Source organism: Anser brachyrhynchus (assembly GCF_964034855.1).
Source record: "Anser brachyrhynchus genome assembly, chromosome: 2".
NCBI lineage: Eukaryota > Metazoa > Chordata > Aves > Anseriformes > Anatidae > Anser > Anser brachyrhynchus.
The window spans coordinates 9832024-9857052 of NC_137695.1; the positions used below are offsets into that span (position 1 = coordinate 9832024).

Genomic DNA, 25029 nt, shown 5'->3' on the forward strand with positions numbered 1-25029 from the left:
GAGAACTGGATCAAATTCCATGTCCTGCATTACACAAGAGGCCAAACCAGTGTTCTTATCTCTCACAACATTTATTTGCTTAAGACAATGGTACCAGATAATGCAAAGCAAGTAAAACTTGTTGGCAAGTTTCTATGTCTCAGCTGAAAATTATTTGTAGTCGATTCTTCACCATTAACCATTGATACTGGCTTCAGTAGGTGTAGTTGGTAAGCATAGAAAATGGAACTGATGATAGGTTTAATTAATACTAAACACAGTTTGTACATTATTTCAGTTCTTCAATTTTCATTGTCTAATTTTTAAAAGATAGGTTTGTGTTCCAGGGATGCACAATAACAAAAATTACCAAATAGTAATATCAGTGAGTTACATAGTTCCATAAAATACTGCATTGCCAACCCTAAATATTTAAAAATGATGAATCAGGCCCCAGTAATCATGATGCATCCTTAAGAAATACAGTTTTGTAAAAGGAATCAAGAAAATTCTGACTGCATTAAAGTCAATGACAAACCTTTCATAAAGTAAATGACAAAATCCATATGAGATTCTTTTTAATTGCCTTTTGTTTTTTATGAGCCTTCAGGACTCACCTATGTCCCATTCCCAGTCTCTATAACTAGAAAATTAATTTTCCTCTTTAACTGATTGCTGGAGTTTTCCTCCAGTTTAATAACGGCAGAAGTTGAGGCATTAAGAGAATCACTAGTCATCATTAGGTTTGTGCTGTAATTATGAGAGTCAGCTAGAGTGCAAATACCTCTTTTAATCTCGTCCTGCAGGGAGATCTGATGCCCTCGGGATAAGGGCAGCATGGTCCAGCCAGCTCTGAGAAGGGAAGGAGAAGAAGGTTGCAGATCCCAGAAGACCTGACCTCGCCACGCTCCTCTTCCCCACACAGGTTGGGGAAATGCCATCTACTTTGGGCGCTGTCCAACTCCTTCTTTGTTGCTGCCACTTTTTATGCCCCGTGCCCTCCTGCAGAGGAAGGAGCTGCTGCCCTCGCTCTCCAGATGGCACAGGCAAGTGGGCAGCAAGAGCAGAGCTGGTGTCCTGCCCTGGGCAGCTCGTGACTGCCTGTCCCTGCTGTCAGCCCTGCTTGCTGGGCTGCCTCTGGGATGGAGGGACAAAGAAAATATTTAATTCTCAGGCCACTGACATCCAGATCAAGCTTGACACCTCAAACGATGCCAGTGGACTCGATGCCATTTAACAGAAGATGGATTTATCTTTTGCTGATGTTAGCTGGCTTGAATTTTTAGGCTTGACTGTTCATTGCTGGTTGAACCTCCTGGGAGCTGCTTCTTACAAGAACAGTGATAGTGGAGCAGTGGAGACCTTTCTTGATGTTGGAAAAAGCATGGAAAATAGCTGGAAATATCTGAAAGATAAGAATTCAGCCTAAGGAGGAAAAATAAAAAGGAGAGAGAAATCTGCAAGAAACAGGAATGGCAGAAGGGGGCCAAGAGGGACAGAAATATTTTAAACTAAAAATAAACCTCACTTCTCAAACTTAAATATATAAAGCTGTCCATTAAAAAAATAGTACCAGATTACATCTCTACAGTGCCAAATAATTAATGACTTTTAATAACCCTAATAAATTTGGATTTCATCAAAACCTTGTTGCATATCATTGACTGTTTCAAGCAAGGACTATGAGCTCTTAAGGGAGACTATCACCTGTATTAAAATGTACACTGCTGACATCTTTCCCAGGTACATCAATTATAATTAAAGAGCAATAAGAATGCCAGGATGGACTTCTCAGGCACTTTCATGCAGGAGCCCCAGCGTTTAAAATTAAATCCATTAATTGTAACTACTGCACGCTTGTGATCTCTTAGATAGCGCACAAATTCATTGCTTTTGCAGCCATGCCAGTCTTTGTTAATTAAGGTTTGTGATTTATTTAATTTGAACAGGGATGTATCAGAGTGCCCCAAACTGGACTGATAAAAGGTCGCTAGTTCATGCTGTTCAAGACAGTTTGGAATCTGATCATGAAAAATGTTTCCAGGAGCCTGACAAAAATTGATTAGCAAAATGGGCTCTAATTGTTTAAAGGAAAGCTCCATATTTTCTTCAACCCAGCCATCTGAAAGTTCATATGTTAAGAAGCTCTTCTCACTGCGGACTGGCTCTGAAATACATTTGAAGATAAAAGGCTTTTTTAAAATTATTGTTGGCATTGCTTAGGGGAAGAGGCAGCCACAGCACTGTCATCATCTGGAAACTTTATTTCTTTTTTCTATTTCCATATATAGCAGCCAACATCATGGTCTCTGAGCAATACTCAAATATTAATGAATGTGTTACTACAGAAAAAAAAAATACTGAGGTGGGAGTATCTCTGCTTTACAAATGGCAAAGTGAGGCAAAGAGTGAAGGACTGATATGACTAAGTCCTTGTGGCTTAGAAGAGACTCCTTTTGTCATCAAAAAGATCTCAGCACTTGAGCAATAATACTGAGCGTGGACTGGTGCATCTCATCTTAAAGTCAATATTGGATGAGTCACAACAGTGATGGCAAAGGGAACCCGGGACAACCGGCTCAGATGTCAATGGACATGCTGTCTCTATCTAGTGAGGTGAACTGAACCACAGACCCAGAAAAAAAATGAGGTTGGAAGGTACCTGTGGGCTTAGTCCAACCCCCCTCCTCAAAGCAGGGGCAACGGATTGCTCAACACCTTGGGCAGTGAAGGTTTGGATGTCACCAAGGATGGAGGGGTCACGAGGTATCTGTGTCCCGTTCCAGTGTTTGACCACCTCTACCAGAAAAATTACTTCCTAATAGCTAGTGAGAATTTCTCTCCTTGCAACACCAATGCCTCTTCCTCTCAAGCTGTTCAAGACTCCCTGAGGAGTCTGGATCCACCTTCTCTATACCCTGCCATGAGTTACAGTTAATATATTTAGTTATAACGAGCAGTTAGGTCTTTCCTTCAGCTCAAGTCTGAACCAACCCAATTCTTTCCATCTCTCATTGTATCATATGGCCCAGCCCCTCATCATCCTGTTGCTCCTCTGACACATTTGCTCCTGTATTTCAATGTCTTTCTTGCATTGAGGAGCCCTAAATAAAACGGGAATTACTCAGCAGCCTCTGGCTCTTTTCTCAACACGCTTGCGTGACGCTGAGAATAATCCCAAACAATTTTATTGCTCATTTGTCAGTTAGGTCTCAAAGTCTGCTTAGAAGTGCCTAAGCGTCATGGCTCCTCCTTCTTGGGTGAGTATTGTGTGGCGTGTCTTTAGTCACGAGGAGGGTGAGTTCATCCTGGCTAACATCAACCCTGCACATGGTAAGCACCTACTCCCATCTCGACCGGGCAGTCAACGACCGCTCCTACCCAGCGAGGGATCAGCTGAACCCAGTCTAAGGAAGGAGGTTAGAAGAGGACAGGAGTGCCTCTCTCTGTTGAGAGGTTGAGATGAAGAGGTTAGACTAGAAGCCTAATATTCAGACAGAAAAAAATCGATCGCACTGATCTCACTCATAATGAAATAGTTGTGTAGGTAGGAGTAAAAGCCAGGAACTTTATTCTAAGGCAGCATAAACTCAACCTCTGGTAAGCTAAATTTATGGATCTCAATGGTGCAAAATCTAAGTTTATAAAGGAACCTATACACCTCGTTTATGACTGAGCTAATATACCCAAGCAGAAAATTAATCTGAATAACCTGAATGATGTGCAAAGCTAAGTCAGAAGAATATTCTAGAACTGCAGAGGGCAGCTGTACTAAATTGTTCAGAATCATTTAAAATATCAGAACACTACTGTTTCCTCTTAGTTATCTTAATTGGTTTCTTTTTTTTCCTTTTTCTTTTTTTTTTTTTTCTCCCTTGTTTTCTCCTAATTATTTTCCAAAAGATTTTAAATTATTCCCTTTGAATAATTTTTGGATGAGTCTTCACAGTATGACCTTATCAGCTGCCTTCCATTTCCATGTTTCTAGTATGTTTTGAAGTTCACTTCCATCTCATAATTATCTTCTGACTTAGCATGATGTTGGCTTACGTTTTCTTACTTATTTTCACTGTTACAAGAACCTGCACGCTGAACAACCCGAGTGCTCGTTCATACTTAACAAACATAGGTTGGGATGTACTGAGATCTTCTTTTTCAGACACACAAAACCATAAAAAAAACATTGATGGTTTATTTGTTATGAAGAACCTCTTGAAATTCTTCTGGGAAACTTTGCAAGAAAGTGCTTCCATATATACATATACATACAAATATCCATATATATGTACACATATATATGTGGATCACAAAGAAGTTCAGGTAACCTAAACCAAAGAAATAATCTGGTCTGGTTTTCCTCAAACCACATGAAAGATTTGACTTTGATAAGGCTCTTGTTTACATGGGCACCAAGGGAGGGTAAAAATACTCCAACCAATTTAAATAGGAAATGAAGTGGAACATGTTTTAACAACAGTTAGATATGTACTGGCCCATAGCACACATGTTTCTGTCAGCATAAAATCAGCGTGTTGGAATTTGCTTAGAATGGCAATTTTTATAATGCTTATATATAGGGAAAGCTTCCAGGTACATTAAAGGTGAGCCAAAGATAACAAAGGTAAGTATGAAGTTATATTTCTGCCCGCTTGACGGTAATTATTCTTGGTAATTGGGCTTTCAAAGACATTTAAGGATCACGGACACTCCATTCCTATTAAAATAAATTGATACTTAAGTTTTTAGGTAGACTTGGGAAAGACCATCCTAATCTTTACTTTATTATTTAGCTGAATATCTTTGCAGTGCTAGTATTGGAATTAAGTATGTTTACAATTTTTAAATCCAGAAAACAAACTAGGATTTATGGTTAACTAACACTTGCCAAGTAACATAATAACAGCTCTCAATTATAGCTATAAAACTATAATAAGCCCTTATCCCTACACTCCTTAGAAGGCTGGATACCTAAAATAAATTATCTTGTTCAATCAAAGGCTGTGAATCAAATGTAGGAAGCTCTGGGGGGAAATTTTGTTATGTATATCTTGTAACAGAGCTGAGACCATAGGGTAATAACTTTTTTTTCTTTTTTTTTTTTTTTTCATTTTAGAAACTACGGATGTAAGGTTCCTTAGTATCTTCAGCTAGACATTCCTGTAGAGGAATAAGGTGTCAGTGTTACGAAAGATACCAATGCTTTGATTGTTTTAGAGCCTTGGGAGCATGAACTGCAGACAACCTAGAGATATTCAGAGATTTCTAATGGAAACCCCCAAATCTTGATTCAAGCCAACAAGACATGAAATGCTCACCCCGGACTGCAATCCAAACGTATCATTGTAGTTCACTGGTCTGATTAGTTTTGTAGTACAGGATGGATCCGGTCCATTTTTCAAAACTGGGCTAAAGCCTTGAACAATTGTTTGGTAATGTAGATGAGGTTTTAGGTCTTAATAGTTCCTACAATTACTGCTGAATCTGGCCTTGGCTCAGGAATAAACTCCTTGTATCGAAAAGATTTACTACCCTAACTATATCTGTATCTCAATTTAATGAAAATGTTAAGGATAATTTGATGGTCTCTTGCCAGTGTAATTTTAAATAAAATGTCTTCATTCCTTGGCAGTGTCTGTTGGCACTCAGGTTTAACTAAAGGAAGTGCTTAAGTGAAGTGCTTTTTACCTTACAGTCTTGCCAGTATCTTCTCTGATAGAATAGATTTAATTTTCAGTGTTTTACCCAGAGTAAATAAATTAAAAAAAAAATAAAATTACATCCCACCATCAGTTCTTATAAGAAGCAAACCTTATTAAAGTATTTCTAGAAATCAGATATTGGCCTATCACAACATTTGGACTAATCTCAAGACTCATCTCCTGTAAATTAAAGAATTTTTAACTTATTTACTCTTCATTTATTATGCACTCTTGTAAAAAATGTTTCTGCATTTTGGAATGTTTCTGCATCTTGGAAAGAAATATAGCACATAATGAGGTGCTGTCAGTGCATCTTAGATTTTCATCTGAGTTCAGCAAGTCAGCATAAAAGTTTAGGACACTTTATTATAATTGCCCAGGGAATGGAAAGTAATGGTAAGATGGTGACAATTTGGCCATCATATCCCACAATGCTGAGCAACTGCCAAATACACTCTTGATTGCTTACCCTGTCTAAATAAGGATTATACCAACAGGAATAAGTACACAGAATGGGGCCAGAAGGACAAAGCATCAGAAGTTAAATTGTTTGGGGATTAGTCTGACCATAAAAAAATATTGTAGATGAAAAATGGTGCTCATTCAAAAGGTAAAAACAGTGTGTGTAACATTTGGTTTTTAATGCTACTTTTTTTTTAATAAGTGAAGAGTTTATAAAAACTATAAAATCTCTCCCTGACAGAGACAGAATGTGCCTCTACTTACAGTAAATTACCAGTAGCTCCGTAATTTTAAAAGTTCATGTCACCTCAGTAATGCTATCCTTAGCACCCAGCACACCATAAACTGAAGATCTTCATAGCTGTTGGGAAGGAGTTCTCTTTTCTTTTCATTATTGCTGCCCATTAAATCTTAATTCCTGGTTTTCTTCTGCTCAGTACCAAGGTGTCAACAAACTACTTTTAAAAGATGGCTTTGCTCCAAGTCATGCACAGTGAAGAAAGAAAAAGAAGACCAGAGAGCACAAGAGGCTGTGATCTTAGAATAGTTAGATATGTAGCATGAAACTTTTCCTGTCCTTTGCTATTTGCAGGCCCACGATTCTCTCCAGCCCATGGGAGAATCTATAGACAAATTTCACTCTGATGTGGACTCAATTACACTTTGCCCTTATTGTCTACAAATGTGACTATCTTGTGTGTGTTGCTGTTTTCATTTCTATGCCACGCACTTACAAGAAAAATAAATTATTTTCATAGTCTCTGAAAACTTACCCTCACTCCGTGCCAATGACAGAACTAATCTTACTTTTGCTCAGGCATAGAGTCCTTCAATGTCTCGCTCTCCATCCCCCATTTGCAAACAAAAAGCAATACAGGCTATTAAACCTACACGACATCCCAGAGAAGATGTGAAACATGCTGAGATTGGGTCACTGTACGTATATTATGATTTGGATTTTAATTGCAAAACCACAGAAGATTTCTGTCCAGAGAACATCCACCCACCAGGGACATACAGGATATGGGTGCTATGGAAATTCTCCTGTTCATTCAGTTGTTAGTGAGGGTTACCTTCAGCCACAGCAAGGATGGTAGCACATGGCGCAATCCTGTTTTTATCACTGCAATAAGCTCAGTGGCGCAAGTTTAGAAAAATGCCATGCAGTTCAGACATCACCCAAGAATGTTGGGTAACCTTAATTAAAAGCCTCATCAGCTGGACTGTGTGCGATAAGCGGCGTCCTTATCTGTGCTGCTATATGCCTCTGTGGAAATAAAGGTAATGAATGTTTTTGCTGTCATTAACCTACACTTTGCTTCAAGCTGATAGTGAAAGTAAACAAAAATGTTTCACTTTTGGTATCGTCCTTTGGCATTCCAGCTCCAACACAGCTGTAAGATAAAAAGTGGTACTTAGATGTCCAAGTGTGGGATTCACAATTCATATGGCTTCTTGTCAAAACTATGTTTTGTCATATGTGTTGCAAACTTACTAATAGCTTTGGTAAAACTCTTTGGTAGAAAAAAGAAAAAAGAAAAAAGAAAGCAATGGGGAAAAGAGGGGTCCTGTTTTGGGCACTACTCCTGAAGAAAAATATCAGTCTGAATGGAATCGTAGCAACAGTATCAAAACTAGTCGGTATATTGGAAATATGGACAAATGGTAAAAAATGGAAAGTGATTTTTTTAGTCAAGAAAAAAAAGACTGTGGGGGAATAACTAATAATCTTCATATATATATATGAATATATATTTTATACATATGTATATGCATAAATATGTATATGTATATATAGCTGCCATAAAAATGAAAAGCATCGGATGTTACGTGTGTTCAATGCAGGCAGGATAGAAAAAACCATTTAGCAGGCAGCAACAGATATATAAATTGGATGCTAAAAGAAAATACATGACTGTTGTAAGAAGCTAGGCATGTTGTTGAACTTCCCGTGTTGCAGTGGTTTACCCAAATGATATTCCATAGAGATGTGTCAAAGGTGTTCTAGAGCAATATACAGACATATATGTATTTAGAGAAATTTTGTATGTACATATGTACTTAGAGATATTGATTCTTTTCTTAGAGAATGGGGAGGAAGGTAAGTCCTACAACACTGAAAAAAAAAAGGAATTTTCTTGGGAATTGAACACTTGTCATCTGTGATTCTCACATATCCAGATAGAATGGCCTTACATACCTGATAACAAATAAAGGGTAGAAAAGATCAATATTGGCTTAGGGGAGTGAAGAAAATGTTGAGTGTTGAACTGAAAGTTAAAAAGTTGAAGTTAAAAACTGAATCTTTTTAACAGTTTGCAGTCTGGTGAACAACTGGATTTCTGCAGTCCAGTTGTACCTGGCAGCAATGTGAGTATATGATGGCAAAGGGAAAAAGGAACCATCAAAGGGCAACGAACTGTGATTAGGAGAAAACAAAAAGCCTCGTGGAATGTGCAATATGAAAGGAGATGAGAAAGATGGGAAACTGCATATGGAGCTAACTTCATTGCAGCAGGGGAGGCAGGTGGGTGTTAACACAGGCATCCATACAAGAGCAGTATTCCTTGATCCTTAGGCATATGTCTGTCAGGGCTCTGAATGCACTAATGGGACTTAATTGTCCCGACCAGCATCAGGTGGAACCCCCACTCACCGTTCAATTCAGGGACAGCTCAGAAGAGCTGTTTCCATTCCTGTCTCTTGGATGAACCTTGGACCTACCCCCTGTCTCCTGCTGCTTGTGGCTGGACACTCTGGGCTCATCCCTCACCATGTGTGGAGCTCTGTAACCATTGCTGGGCTCTGCCCACCGTGTTTGAATCTTGTGGAGTTGTGTCCTGGTTGGGGAGGGCATAGCCCATCCTTGGGTCACCCCCTGTGCCCACTTGTCTTCCTTCATGGAGAAACTCTGCTCTTGGCGCTCCCTGAGAATATCAAACCAGCCACCACTCTGACTTTTTGACTACATGGCAGTGAGTTTTCTGAATCTTGTATGTCTTCTCCCCTATGATACAAATGCATATTTTGTACTAAAAATAAAGAGAAAACACATTTACAGTTTCCTCAATGCTTACATAAATTCACTGTATTCAAAATACAAATGCTCAGTTTATTCTGTTATGTAAGTTATCGTTGTTTAATAAAATTATACCTACAGTGGCCTCTAGGGGCACATGCAAATCACTAAGATTTCTCAAAGATTCATCAGTCAGGCCCATGTCATTCACCAATCACCTCTTTAGCAGGGAACAGCCTAGGTCAGGAGAGGATCTTGTGTCTTTCTGACACTGAGACTGACTCCTGCCAAATGTGTATTGGTCCTGTATGAAGACGTGCTTTATATAAAACCTGCTTTGCGTGCGCGGTTTCACATTTGTTTGGCTTCTGACAGAAGGAGGTAATCCCTAAATTGGCTTTGCTACGGATAATACTTTGGCATGAACTTATGACTTTCCAGTTTGCATCTGCACTAATGAAAATCAATGAATTAACTGCTATAGACACCTAGATTATTTCTCTGGTTTTCTGAATGAGACTTACCAAGTTTACTGGGGCTGAAGTCCACTTAAAAAGAATGCTGTCAGCCATGGAAAAAATCTTGCTCTCCCTCCAATGTAGAGCACTCCATTTTCTCGGAGCCAAACTGTACACCAATGGTGTGATATTACATCAGAAATGCAACGTGTTGAAACTGTGAACCAACAGTGGACATGGTATTTCACAATGTCCTGAACCTCAGCTGCATCCATAAACAGTATTTATAGGAGGCCAGGCTTGCTCATACTGAAACTATGTTATATCAGGAGATGCAGGGCTAACAGTCAGCCTTGCCAAGCACTTTTCCCTTATAAAAAAATCTGAAATATTAAAATCTAGATGCTTCTGAATCATCCAACTTCAAAGGAATCTCAACAAACATTCCACTTGTCACTCAGCTTGGGAACAGAGATACTGCACTGCATTTTCGGCACCAACTAGCTCCCAGCTGCACCCAGTCTTTTGCCACTCGTTTGTTGTGATACAGTGGTGCGAGAACTCATGAGTACGGCCCTAACCACATCTCCACCAAAGGAAATGAAAGCTGGATTTGAGCACATATATTTATTTGAGCACATATATTTATTTAGCACCTCATAGCCGCAGCGTGAATAAACGCTTTTTGTTACTGCTTTCATCCGTGTCACCTCTGTGGCTGAAACGACGCAGTCGGAGTGCTGAAAAACAGCGATCGGGCTAAGAAATGTAAGATTACGGAGCCTCAGGTGCTGTTTCACCCTTCAGGTCTGCTGATAACACTTTATAGCCGTTTTCTCTTCCCATTCCTTGCAGCGTGACCCCAGCCCCGCTCACACAGGGCTGCTCCTCAGGTGGGTTTGAGCGCCGGTACACCGTTCACCGTCCCACCTCACAGGGTAACGACTACCATACCCCCACAGAAACAAATAAACGTTCACGCTGCGAACAAGACATCGACCTTGTAGCCCCCACCCCACCCCAGGGCAGCCTTTACCCAGGGCGCAGGCCTCGGGCAGCCGGCTGAGGCGCGGCCGCGGCGGGGCTGAGAAGCTGCGCGCGCGGCCCCGCGGCGGGAGCGCGCCTGGGAGGCTGCGGGCGGCCGCCATCTTGTCTCCACAGCCGGCTGCTCCCCCAGTGCAAGTGAAGCAGCCCCGCCAGCCCCCTCCTCCTTCTCCTCCTCCGCTCCCTCCTCCTCCTCCTCCTCCCTCCCACTCCGCTCAGCCGTAGCCGCCGGTCAGAAAGGGGGGCGAGCGGGGAAACGAAGGCCGCGGGGCGGGGAAGGGAAGGGAGGGAGGGGGGGGAACCGGGGAGCCGTGTGTGGGGGGGGCGGGCGGGCTGCGGGGTGCCAGCCCCGGGGGCTCGTCCCTCCCCGGGGGCTCGTCCCTTTTTGGGGGGCCTGTCCCTGCCTGGGGGCTTGTGCCAGCCCGGGGGGTTGTCCCTTTTTGGGGACTTGTCCCTCCCCGGGGCCGGCAGCCCGTCCGCTCGCCCCCGGTGCCCCCTTGGCGGTGTCAGCTCGGGGGGGGGCCGGGCTGCGCTCTCGATGGGATAAGCTGTAAACATGTTCAGCTTTGAAGGGGATTTCAAAACAAGGCCCAAGGTGTCCCTCGGAGGAGCGAGTAGGAAGGTAAGAGACGCCGCCTGTCTCTCTCCGTGTTTATGTCTGTGCCTCCGTTTTTTCTCGCCCCCCTTTCGGCGTTACCGGGATTTTTTTTTTTTTTCCTACCGCTGGGCCTTCAAAAAATGGGAGCAGCTATGACTAAGGCTTCCCAGGGAGGAGAAATCCTCCTCTCCCCATGATGCGTTGATCTATCTCGGCTCTATTTATCTGTCACCGTTCTTGCCGAAATCAGGCCCCACACAGGCTGGAACCTGGGGGGGCGAGGAAATGTCTCCGAGCCACCCCCCGCTGCGGCTGGGGGGCACCTCCAGCTCCCCTCGCCGGAGGGCTCCTGAGGTGAGCAGGGGAAGGACCCAGAGACCCCTGGAGCATCCCTGCGAGGGGAATTTCCCGGGGCCGACCCCCAGGGAGCTGGTGGGGAGCGGCCTTACCCGGCCCTACAGCAACGCGTGTTGTTGGGGGGCTTCAGATCCCCGAGGGGAGGTTGGCAGGGCACACGCAGCTCTAGTTTTCCTCCTCCAAGTCTACATTCAGGCAGGCTGGGAGCAGCGGTTAATTGCTCGCTCTAGCAGGCTGTTGAATCTCCTGGCGTTTATTGATGGAAGTGGTTCATTTAGATCTTGCTGGAGTGAAATGGTTTATTTAGGTCTTGCTGATTGGACGGGGTAGTCAGATGCTTAGCCAAGCACAGAAGAGCATGAGGAGCAAGAGAAAGGACAGAGTGTTTTCAGAAGTGGCCTGTTTTGTAAGGGACGCTTTAATGCACTGCTAAAACACTGCTTCCTCATGTTATTGAACACTATTGTGTGTAAAGCCATTTGCTGTTTTCATTCTTATTTTTGAATCTTAACAGGAGTAAAAATACATCTCAAGTTTTTGTTATTGTACACTGTAAGCAAGTTCAGTTCTCCGAAACTTTTAAGGTTTGGCAGTAAGTTTGGAAGGTAGCCAAAATACTTAAGTGTTTGATGTTAAAATCACAGTAAACTTTTCTTTTTGGCCTCTTTTACATATTTTATTAAATAGAGGGTGTAACAGGACTGCATTTGAACCACATAGCTTTTCATCTGAATCATATGCTTATACTAAGACACTTCTGTTCATAAGACTTCATACAGTGGCATTACATGGATCAAAAATATAAATATTGTGCAGTTGAAGTAGGAATTGGCAGAACACGTCCTGGTCCTTGACAATATGCTTTAGGTACTTTGCAACTTTTGGCATCAACTTGCTAATAGTGGGACTTACAGAACATGTTTCCTTCTCTAGAAATAAACAACTGACACAAATCTTCTGTTACGCTTTCTGAGTTCTTAATGAAAATTCAGCAGAATTTTCTGTTGTTATACATTTTTAATCATACGGGACAAATTTATTAACCTTATACAGGTATAAATTTAGCAGCACAAATATTGTAAGGTAAACGAAGTTGAAACTGATGTACAGGTCTTCATTCTATCCAATTCAAAGATAATATTTCACAACCAGATTTGTACTGACTGGCCCACAGATTTCAGGATTTGACATTGCTCTACTGAAGCGCTTGTGCTGTATCAATGCAAGTAAGTTAGTCGCAGTTTTGGCCATTCTGATTATGGACATGATAGAAAGCCCTTGGAATAGTTGCTAATTCTCAGAAAATCTGCAATACTTGTGATTTAAAAGTGCAATTTAGCTCAGCTTCTATATAATAAACTCGCTACCTCAGAGATTGGTGTGGCAGGTGTTTGCGTGGGTTCTGGGACTTCTCACTATCTCCTGTCACAGGTGTCTTGTGATTGTGTTTTGTACTTATTAGGCTTCAGTTTTACTGAGGGCTGAATTGTAAAATGTTCCTTTTCATGTTTTTGTATGCATGGATTAAGAGAATTATTTTTTAAACCTCCCCCTTCACCTCTCACCTCTCAAGGTAGTATCTTTTTACAAAGCTACATGGTTGAAGCTCCACTCTTCTGTGACACTCCATTAGTTAGCTGGATGCTCAGTACTGCCTGTTTTGATTCCTTTGGTGGAATAAAACACAGCTCAGAAATACCGTTGGAATCTGTTTGCAGGCTGCTTAATGCCAGGAATTGTTTTCTGCCTGATGTGGGGAAGTTTCCCAAATTTTGTTGCACCTGTATAGCTATGTAAGCAAAACCTTCCTGGTGTAAAAGTGGGGACTCCAATTTAAGCAGCCAGTCCGTGCACACCGTGCTAGCTGGGTCATCCTGACGTGGCTATGACCACACCATAAGCCTTCTGCAAACGTGACCAGTACAAGAGTGGTTTTGCCAGTGTGGCCACAGCCACAAAGAAGAACCCTGTCGGTCATGGGTCACACATACTGCTACCCCAAATGACGTTGTTTACGTTTGTAGTGGAGACGTACCTAGATTTCCTTGGGCCTTCTGACAGTTAACTTTAGTAAGTCCTGTCGGGATAGAAACAACAGAAATACTGTTGTGTCTAAAACAGGACTTGATGTGGCATTAATTGTTGCAGTTAGAAAACTTACAAACCAAAGTGACATGGTTATAAATTTATGAGGACTTAAGGCAGATTAGAGTTGATAGATGTATGAGTTTGAAAAGATCAATTTGTTTAGGTACTCAAACTCAAAAGAGAACCCCTTTGACTATGTCAAATGTGTAAAAAAGCAGGCCTTTAAAAAAGGATGATGAGATGTAATATGAAATGTTTATTTTAATTACCAGTAGCTTTCCTAACCGAAGGTACTGAATCTGACGTACTTTCTCACCACTAAGTTTTATGGTATCTTTAAATGATAAGAGCAGACAGCTTCAGGTTTGTGTTTACACTGTGGGCATCTAATGTTCACTGTGGTGGTCTGAATAGTGGATGGTGTAGCACTTAAATCCAGCTGAACTTTTTGGAGAAAAAAAAAAGTCTTTGTCTAACTTACTAAGTCCTGGATTTCAGAATAAATTTTATCAAAATGACTGTTCCGTGGACTATTCCTTCCAAAATATTGTAGCATTTCAATACTACATTTTAAATAAGTATTAAAGATAGACGGTAATGTCAGCATTTGGACTGCTTCCTCTCTGTACTTTCACAAATCTGCTGATTCATTTGGATTATTTGCATTAGTTGTGTGTGTGATGGTATAGGTACCATTTCTGTGTTTTATTTATTTACAAAGTGGTTAAGCTGTTGTTGAAGTTACTATTTTTAACTTTGGGGAGTGACTATTGTCACCTTCAAAACACGATTCCTTGCTTTATGAGACTTTTTGAAAGTTATTTTCAGATTAAGTTTTAATTACAACTGGTAAAACTTTTTTTTAGGTAAGGTAGCCTCCAAAACACTTGCCTCATATTGGGGTTCCATATGCAAACATCTTGATTATTGGTGGACGTTTTGTACAGAACATTTATTGTTGGCCAAGGGGCTGTGGTCGCAGAATTCCTGCGGTGTGTCGGGCAAGAAAAAAGTGGAATTGAGGAGCTGGTTTGGGTGTAGTTCAGACTGAGCTAGCCCAATTCTCTCACTGTAGAGCGGACTGAAACTGATGGTCCTGCACCTGGGTGGTAGTTCCCAGCTCATCATTTGTTGCCTGTATTGCAAGCAGTGACTGATGTTAGCTCACTGATCTAATACAAAGCTAGGCTTTTTTGGGGTGGTATAGGGTGAGCTTTGTGTTGGAGCAGAGAGCTGATGTGATTCAGCCTTCAGGCTGAGGCAGGGGAGGGGTGAGCGTGGTGCAGCCCTGGCATCGTGTCACCGTCCCATCCCTTCTGGTGGCAGCTTGCAGGTCTTACTCATTCTGTCATGAAGGTGGGCTCCTGGTGACATAGTGCAAAATATCATTAGCCCTTCAGCCTGATTTGGTCAGGTCAGACCTAGTCCTTCGTTAATTTTGCCGACGAAGAAAAATACGAGGCACCAGTCCTTTAGTGCATAATGTGTAGCGGGTATCTCCATGGCTGTGCTGGGGTGTACAAGGGCCTCTGTAGTGCTGCAGCATTCATTTAGGTTATTAAATGAATTAATGACTTCTTGTAAGCCTTTAACAGGAAAAATGGCTAAAATAATATTTAGTCAAATTTACTGTGCCATCTGAAATCTGTAAAAACATGCTTTTATAAATCCCAAGGCAGTTTAAAATCAAGTATTTTTTAATTACAGTGCAAAATGAGATGGCTTTAGAAATTCCTGAAGAGGAAGACTTTTTAACACAGATGAGTTAACACTGATTAAAGAGAAAGTGAAACCAGTATCAGTGAGTGTCTCCTTGTTTCTTTTGTTTTATCTTGTGGGAACACATGGAAAATTACTGATGAGCAAGTAATGATGACTCTGTAGATTAAGTCCCCTTAATTTACTTTAATGTGGATGTCTTCAGTAATGAAAGAACTTCAATTTACAGAGTGTGTTTGTATTTGATTTCAGTAGTTACTGATGCACTTTCTTTAATTAATAGCATAACATTAAGCATTACATTCCTGAATGTTCCTTCCCCCACTTTCAGCTGAAGTGTCCGTAGGAAACTGTATAATGTATGCATTCTAGATCCTTTTTTTTCCTCTCAGTAATACTTAGCATCCTCATTTGAGAGGAAGCTACACATGATAGAGTTGTAGCTAGTTGACAGCAGTGATTACTCTTTTTTTTTCAGTTACGCAGTGTTACCTCAAAAGCAGAAATTTGTTTTGAATTTACAGGCCTCTTTTTTTTCTGCTTGTTTCTGAGAAGATTTAAAAGTCACTCAAAACTGCAGTGTCATATACAGTACACATCTTAACAACCATCCTACAGACAAAGTGGGTGTAAATTTAAAAAGCAACCTATTTGCGTTTCGTTTGGTCTCTCGAGCCTCCACTCAATCCTGGTTCCACTGTGTGTGGCTTTGTGGCTGCTGTGATGGAGGTAGTTCCAGGTGCTCTCTGAGTCCTAAGGTAAAATTTGAGCCAAAACACAGAGATGTTTTCTTGTAAGCACTCTCTCATTGATTTCAGTGAGCCCAGGCTTTCCCTGGACAAATGCCACTTCAGGGGCATATTTTAAGCATTTTAAAGTATCTCCTTCTGGAAGAGGGCTTTCTGTACCATCTTCCTTAATCACGATTTAAATATTCAGAGATGTAAAGAGTCACAAACTGTTTTAAAGCAAATTTTTTCAAGCTCCTGGTCATGTTTTACTCAGGCCAGTAGTTTGCTAGTATTTTTGATAGAATTCAAATTGTCGAGGGTCAGTTCAAGACACCGCGTGTCTTTAAAATGCTAGCTTCTTTTAATGCTCAGAAAAGCCAATTGATGTGGAGTTTATCTTGTCTAAAATAGTACTGGGAATTAGAAAAGCTGCTGAGAACCACTTTGGAGAGGGATGTCTGCCCAGTGTCCACATTTATTCTCTATAAATAGATGCTACAAAATCTTCCTTTTATTAGCTGGACTTATCAATTTACCAAGCACTTGTGTTGAAAGGAATTTTCTTCTCTAAATTGCTTAGGTCACCTTATTTACTTCGGGAGTAACTGTTGATGGTTATGTGGTTCAAACTAAATTTGACTGAGAAGTCATGACCCTTATTTTAAGGAAAGAAAGGAAGAAAGTGCCTGTGTTTTGTAGATGAAAAGATGAAATGCTTTTTTTCCCCCATGAAAATTTCTTAAAAGTCTTGCCTTGTATGGTCTATTTTAATGGTAAATAGCATAGCATTTTTAACTATATAAATAACTACCTACATTTTACAAAGAAATCTCAACTGTTTATTAACAGTATTTCAATTGTTAACATTTTTCTTTCTGCTTTCAATGTGTTGTTTTTGTTTTTAAATAATGGGCTCAATGATTAAACAGAACCTGAAAATAATTACTCAGTTTCACGTTTGCACTTCACAATTTTTTAAATTTACTAGTGTGAATTTAAGATGCTTTGATTAACATGGCTGTCCAGGAGTGTTCAATTCCAGTTTTTAAGACTCGAGAAATCCTAGGAATGTTTGGGGGAGGGAGGGGAAGTTTCCTTTTTTTTTTTCCTGACATGATTTTTGAGCTAAGAGTGCTGAAAGTTTAGAGACACTTGCAATGCGAGATGTGAAAATGTAGGCCAAAATACCTTTTTCTAGGTATTTAAACACTGGGAGTTGTGTAAGCATGCTTTTGCAGGAAAACAGTATATTTCAAAAAAAAAAAAATAAAGGGCAAGAAGGCAGTCCTAATTTCTGAATTTATTTTTCTTATGTATTTATTTTGAGTTGAAGTATTGATATCTATGTTGTTAGAGTGTTGGATGCTGCTCTTCTCCTCAACTCATCATCAACAGCAGTGGTACAGCTTTGAACTTTGCACTACATACCAGCTTTATCCTGATATATAATTTAACATTTTAAGTATTCCTTTATATTTCTCTGACAGTCACAAACTTTCCTTTCTGTTTGCTGTCCTCCATCTGCTTCCTTCTTTTCACCTCTTTCCCTTTCTCTTGTACTCATTGAGTCATCATCCATAATGTCACGGTGCGTTTTGCTGTTTCTTTGCTTTCTTGTTTGTGTCGTGCCTCACATACCTGCTGTAGAAAACTGCTCAAAGTGCAGGTTGTGTCCTTGGGCCTGAGGTTGGTTGCCTTTACTGCAGAAAGACCAGAGGAGGAAGGAGCAGACAGAAAAGGGTCTGTTAATACAGAAAATGTTGCGTGAGACAAGCAGACAGCGTGTTCTGCACTTTGGAGGCCAAGCTTCTGGAGGAAGGAAGACCAAATAGTAGGTGGTGTCAGGAGTTACGGGTGAACGGCTTTCCCCTCCTTTTGAGCTAGGGTTGAAGGTAGGAAGACAAGCTGATGCTTCTTTCACGTGCTGCCTACCTTGATAGGTAGGCTCGACACCTGCCTTCTTCTGTAACCAAAAGGAGGATCATCAGCCCCTCTAGCTGGAAAGTGGATGGCTCGATCAGCACAGAGGTGAGGCAAGGAGGGGCGGGAGTAGGAGCGAGCTGGGTGTAATCTGTGGAAGCTACTTTAACATGGTCTCATGCTGTTGGTAGCTGGGGCAGGGGCTAGGACAAGAGGTGGTGTAACACTGTCCCACGGTTGGCAGCGGTCGTGTCACCGTGTAGGTGGGAGCTGTCAGATGTGCAGCACTTCCAGTAGCGGCGCTGCATATCTGTGGTGTTGACAACCAGTCACAGAGACTGGGCGTCTTTTGGGTTATGCAGAGCTACTGAGTTCAGCTCTTTTTCACCAGTCTGTTTATTGAGAGTCTAGACAGGGAGGATTTCGGAGATGACTCTGCGCTAAGCTGTCTTTAAGAAGTGAGTTTGCTGGAGTCCCATTTGTAGGTGAAGAAGATAATTTCATAGTTCTTGTCATCTCTATCCCCCAGCAGGTTTCTTCTCGATTGCATATTTATACTGTTTTTTCTCAGTTTCTGAAATGAGGTATTCAAGTTGTGTTGAATACACAAGTAACTCTCAAGGAGATACCATTTTTTAAAATGCATTTCTTGCATTTAATTTAAATACAGTCTTTGGCCATATTTATGATGCCATTTCTTTGTTTGTGATCTGTGTGTGTGTCACCTGGAGAAGATCAGAATTATTTGACCTGTAATCATTTCTTTTACGTTGGGTGATACTAGAATATTTTGTTTTTTGTCTTAAGGCAGTTCCTCTGTTATAACTAATTTAACAAGATGGTGTTTTATCTTTCAAATACTCAAAGCAAGTTTGCGACATCGACTACAAATTCTAGTGTTTTTTTTAAAGTGGATTAATTTAAGAAGTGCTCACTTCAGTGAGGCCCCAGTGCACAGCTGGTGATACACTAAGTGGGGAGAAGCTGCCCTCTCATATCTCTCTCTGTGCCCAAATCCATCAGGTTATTTGATTGTGGTGAGCCCACTGGCCATTTATTTACCTTTATCTACCAATCCCTTGCATTTATTGTGTTTGTCTCGTTTTCATATCATTCCCTTCTCCACTCACATGTTGTAATTTGTCTTTTATTTTCTTTGTGTTTTGTTGCTTTTTGTTGTTGTTAATGAGCTCTGAATTGGGAAGAGAAATTTAGCATCATTGCTTCTAATCAGAAATGCTCTCAACTGCCTCTGCCTGCAGGATGAAGGGCTTCAAGAACGCTGAAGTGTCACTGAGATAATTTCTAAACATTTCTAGCAATGTTTTACTAACTTGTATAATGTATTGGGCATCATCTGTTGGAAAAGAAGTAATCTATATAAAAAAAACCTTGACATTTTAGGTTGTCTGTTAGGTATTTCTTAGTTTAGAACATTATTTAGTCTTTTTTTTGTGTGTATGTGATGGCAGAATCTTTTTTGTTTCCAGGCAGATCCAACCCCTTTCCTGTTGCTTGAGATGTGTTGTCTTATATATGGACTTTGGTACAATTTGTTTTCACTGTGTTTAACGCCTGGAAAAAAACCTGTATTTAGAGGGCAGTAGCTGTGTTTAGTGGTCTCTTTGGCTGTAAAATACTGTTTTTAGAGGAAAAGATGGTTAACCTTCTTGTGGGATTTTTTCCTTTGTGCTTGCTCCAGTAAACGATGTGAAATACAAATCCAGTTTGAAATTCTTTTGTTGCATCTATGTTTTTTCTTCTCCTTGGTGCTCTGTGCTAAAGTATTTTCTGTCCTAAGAAATTTGGAGAATTGTGACCTCCTTACTTCCTTTGTGTCTTGAGAAAAGCAGTGCAGAACTTTGCCTTCGGTTCTTCTGTCTGCCTATAGACACAGGAAATATTGCAGTGCAGTTGTTCTAGAAGTGGTTAAATATTTTTAAAGTGCTTGTTTGCCAAATTCAACTTTATGTATTTAGATGCAATACATCTTCAGCTTGAGTGTATATTATTTCTTAACTTCTCTAGACCAAGAATGCCATAAGAAGAAAATGCAAGTTACTATTTGTGTAGTAGAAGCAAAAAATGAAAGTAGTTTTCTAAAATATATGGTCTTAGACTGCATTTAGGAAGGTGCCAGGGTACTTTCAACTGTTATTGTCTATAGTGGGAGCTGAAAACCCTGCATCCAATAAGAATTATTTTGTGTATTTCCCGGGAAACAACATGGATCCATCCCATAAGAGATTCTTGCAAATAAAGCATTGTTTATAATTTGTAATTTATGTGCACAAATTTAAGGTTGTGGCTTAAAACTAATGCACAGGTTTGCTCTTGTAATGGTGGTGTCCTTCAGAGGCCTCGTGAATACTTCAGTAGTCTTTTCCTTTGTTGGAGAGAACGTTCTCCTGAAAGTTTCAGCTTGTAGCTCTAACTTTGTTTAGAGTTAAACATTTTTAAAGAAAAAAAAAATCCATTTATTATGTAAGTCTATTTTGACAACCTTTCTGGACAAGTTGTGAGAAAAGGAGAAGTAAATACGTGTTCAATGCTTTTTGCAGGTTAGACAAAGCATGGAGCTTTGGAACAGTGCGGGATTGCCTTGAGCGTGCCACAACTTGCTGTGCATACCCTGGCCAATAGCTTACACTCTGAGCAGGGAAAATGCTAAACATTTGGAAGTACCTGGTGGGATTGGGACCCTAGGATGCTTCAGTTTCCCCATTTGTAAATGAATTTTGTTTGCCTAGGTTATTGGGATGCTGAGAACGCAAACCTGAACAGGGAGCAGTACGTTTGGCTGTTGTCTGCCTGTCCCTTTTCTTTTTACATAGTCTCTGTCACTAGGCTTCTGGGACGGCTGTGTTACGTACATTTCTAAGTGCAGAAAATGGTGAGCACTTAACTTTTGTTGAGTGCTCTGTGTATTATGAACAGTCTCCAAAATGTCTAGATTAAATACTATGAACGCTTTTAAATCGTGTTTGGATGAAGGTGTAATGGTGTCTTTATTTTTGCCTTCTAGGAGGAAAAGGCTTCTCTCCTGCATCGCACTCAGGAAGAAAGGCGAAAACGAGAGGTAAGGTAGACTGTAAGCACTTGCATGCACACATGATTTTTCTTTGATGTGATAACATTTGCAGCCCAAAGTTCTTTATTCCACTGCAGTTGTACTTAGTTCAGGAATGCTTTGTTTCAGTTTGTGAGTACTATGTAGCCTTCCAGTATACTAGAAGTGACAAAACTGGCTGCTTTTATGGTTCTTCCCAGGAGTGATTTTCATCTCAAAAGAAGGTAATTAAGTATGCATTGGGTGCGAAGGGAATTTTTCCTTTTATGATGATGGCTCATTTTATCTAATCTTCATTGAGAAAAGCTAGCTATTTGGTTAGTAAATTGTTTTTCTTTGCCTTGCCCATAATCTGTTAGTATGACTTGGTCTTGGCAGACCGCCTTCTACACCTGTTTTGGTTGTGATTTCCAGGATGACCTTCCGCAAGCCACGTGCCCAGTTTGTGTCTAAGATCTGTAAAGGTACAGTCAGAACAGTGATGCTCGAATGCATCGTAAAGTGCTTTGAAATCACCTAATAATTGAGAAGCTATTGTGAGGCTGATGTGCAAGCCTAGGAATTCTTAATACTGGCTTGTGATGTATGTTACTGCCATAGATAATTCAGTCTGGAACAAAGCAAAGGAGGAAATACACACTGAAAGGAAAAATACCAGTTTTGAAATATAACATCTTAGTGAATTTGCCCCTTCCAACCTGGGCTGTTCTGTGATTCAGTGACCAGTGGCAATCTAAAAACAATTTAGTAGTATTGCATGGAAGCGAATACGTTCATTTTCTTTCTTTCCTTTTCTGATATGAGGAGAAATCATTTCTGGTCTTGAGAAATTTTTAAAATCTAACTGTCTAGTTTTCATGCTAATCAGGAAAACAGAATGTTTACCCCTTTCAAGATGTGTTTGACCCTTGCTAGATTAAAGACAGGTTCTGCAGGGGTTCATCCTTTTCTGCAGACAGTGCTTTTTTCTCTCCAACCTAGATGTATAAATACGGACCAAGTTTAAGTACGAAATTCCTAGGATTTCTCCAGTTATTTGAGAATGCTGTGTTATGAATCAAATTTGTGATCACTGAGACCTTATCAACATGTGCAAAAAGACTTGTGCTTCAAAACCATTTTGCCAGCTATCAAAATAACCCATTCAGTCGTTCCATTCTGTCTGGTGCAGAGGTGATGCAGTGCCATGTATCTGTATGTGTACACACATGCACGTAGACATACAGTCGTCTGTGGCATATATCAGTCACTCACAAAACGAATGAAGAGTTCTTGCAGAGAAGAGATTACTATTATTATTATTATTATTATTAAAGGATGACTTCTGAGAATAAAACCAGTTGTGGCTTTAAAGAAACGCCTGTAGCAGAACCTTAGCATTGACCTTAAAATATTTGCCAGTTATGGGTCGCTAAATGACAGTTATATGTGCTAGGATAAAGCCTATGTCTAGAGAAAATGAGAAGGTATCTACCTTTAGTCAATTATTATTATTTAGTCAATTATCTACCTTTAGTCATTATGATTACGAAGAGACAGTGCCTGTCTGTAATTGAAACTCTCTCCTGTTGCCCCCGTACTTTGTACTTTCTTTGTTAGATACTTCAGAGAGGAAGAATATCAAATCTTTGGCATATCAAATTTTAATTTTTGGTTCAGGCTCTGGAGGTAATGGACTCTTTCAAGCTTATTGAGATTAGTTGATTGGGGAACTGAGGTTTCCAGGAAAAACAAAATAGGCGTTGAATGGTAATTCAGAAGTGGATTTGCTGTTTCTCTGGCTGGTTCTGTTCAAGTTCTTGTCCATAAAATTTGGACGTCTTTTTTTTTTTTTCTTTACAATAAAATAAGAAGTCAAGGGTTTTGAGTTTATAAGTTTAATTAAAGTGTTTTGGAAAGTTCACAAACTGCTTTGTAGTGTTAGGTTTGATGAGCAACTATTTTATTCACTTCCCTTTTCATCTTCTAAGAAACTAAATGGACATTGTTAGAAACCTAATTACAGTAGCCACTTCCCTTAGATTTTTATTGTGATCGGATACGCTGGGGGTGTTGTCAGGAGATACGTGGTGTGCTCTTTCAATAGTACGTGAAGCAAACTGGCTTTCAGTTCCTCAGAAAGTGAGTCATCTTAAAGGGTTGATTTTAACTACTCTTTCTAGCTAATGAGGAAGACTTCATAAAATTACGCACTTCATGTGACTTGTTTGAAGGAGTGAGCAGGAATTTTTATTCATACCATACAGTGCTGCTAGGCTTGAAGCATTAAGCTTAATTTTCCTTTTGACAGCAGTATTCTTTCCAAATAACTGTTTTTTTCTTTTGTTATTTTTTTTCCCTACATCCAAACTATACCAGGCTCTTAATACAGGTATATTACTTGAATGGAAATGAATAAGTGGGACTTCAAGGTCAGCTGCTCTGTGTAGAAAGATGAATAGTGTTACTGAATTTGGTCATTGCTTCAAAATTGTAGTGTAAAGACCTTGTCTAATAAAATTCAAATGTGTTTTTTCAATGGTATTATGTACTTACTGAATATTAAAAATTATTTTGCATGACATAGTGGCAAACTTAAAGCCAGACAAAACTTTCTCCCCAGTTTGTGTGTTGGATGCTGAACTTCAGTGCTTAATTTTCATTAAACAAATTTCATTTTGAATACAAATATATCTGGTAAAATTGTAGAAAGTGGAGTTGGTTCTAGTGTTGATTTTTGATTTATTTATTCATTTTTTTCTCTTCCTTTTTTTCAGGAAGAAAGGCGGAGGCTGAAAAATGCAATAATAATCCAGTCATTTGTAAGGGGGTACAGAGACAGAAAACATCAAGTAAGTACTCATTTATTTATTGAGAAAGATGTGAAACAGTTTTGCTGTAAAAGAGACTTTCTAGTAAAAAAAAAATCCATTGAGAAATCTTTGTTTTTTGAGTATTTTGTGTGCTAACAGAACACAAGTTTTTCTCTTCATAGCTTCAGTTGAACCTCATCTTTTTAGCAGATGAATGCAGGGCACCTTTATGACAGCTGACTTCAGTGGGATTACATAATTTTTTTTGTGTTTACAGTGTGTATGAAAACACGCACTTGCAGCTTTCAGATGCCAGTGAAGCTTTGTGTGTATGCATGTGTGTGAGGCTAAGGTGGTAGTCGGAGTCAAAAGATTCTTTTTGTTGGGTTGATTATTCTGTTTAAATTTGCTAATATTTATTGAGTAAACTAGTTGAAAATATTTGATGTAATGGTCTTTACTTGAAAAGTAAAAATTTGTTGCCAGGTGTACCTTTGAATTACAGAATGCAAACATGGCTTTGACTGTGCTTCTCTGTAGATGCTTTGATCTGTTAATGAATATGTGCTGCATGCATTTTATTACTTTGCTACCTCAGGATGGGAAACTGAAATCAGTTTTTTAAAGTTTTGCATCCCTATATAACTTCATAACCATTACTGATATATTAATGCTTATTTTATTTTTAAGTACTCTATCCAAAGAAGTGAATTTGATCGCTGTGCTAACTTGGCCCAGTCTGGAGGAACCTTTTCCACCGCTAATGGAGCTGATCTGACCCTTTTAGTTCGTCAGCTACTCTTTTTCTATAGACAGAATGAGGATTCTAAGCGTCTGGTGAGTACTGTTAAAGATTTTGATTGGAAGTAGATTTTTTCGTGTACTTTTAAAGTATTCTTTCACTTGGAAGGTTTAGAAGGGATGCAGAAACAGCTTTGACCACTTTAGTAAATTCATTCAGAAGTTCTGTATTTTGTTGGCCTGTACTCCTTTGATCTTTGTTTAGACAGAATAACTTAAAATTAGATTTTATGTGTACACACGCGCACACAGTCTGAGTCATGAAAAATCCTTTCTGTGTAATCCACAATCC

The 25029-nt window shown here is 39.9% G+C and overlaps 1 protein-coding gene across 2 annotated transcripts in view; it reads left to right on the forward strand.

The window, feature by feature from the left end:
- Positions 1-10652: 10652 nt before the first annotated feature.
- Positions 10653-25029, forward strand: part of UBE3C (ubiquitin protein ligase E3C) — an 80986-nt gene continuing 66609 nt past the window's right edge. The window contains exons 1-4 of one of the 2 annotated variants that reach the window (XM_080579559.1): positions 10653-11283; positions 21100-21153; positions 23901-23975; positions 24627-24773. In XM_080579559.1, the coding sequence (XP_080435685.1) occupies positions 11218-11283; positions 21100-21153; positions 23901-23975; positions 24627-24773 (342 nt within the window). In that variant the 5' untranslated portion in view covers positions 10653-11217. Of the gene's footprint in view, positions 11284-11330; positions 11614-21099; positions 21154-23900; positions 23976-24626; positions 24774-25029 lie in introns of those variants that run through there. The other variant, XM_080579558.1, reaches the window with a different exon arrangement.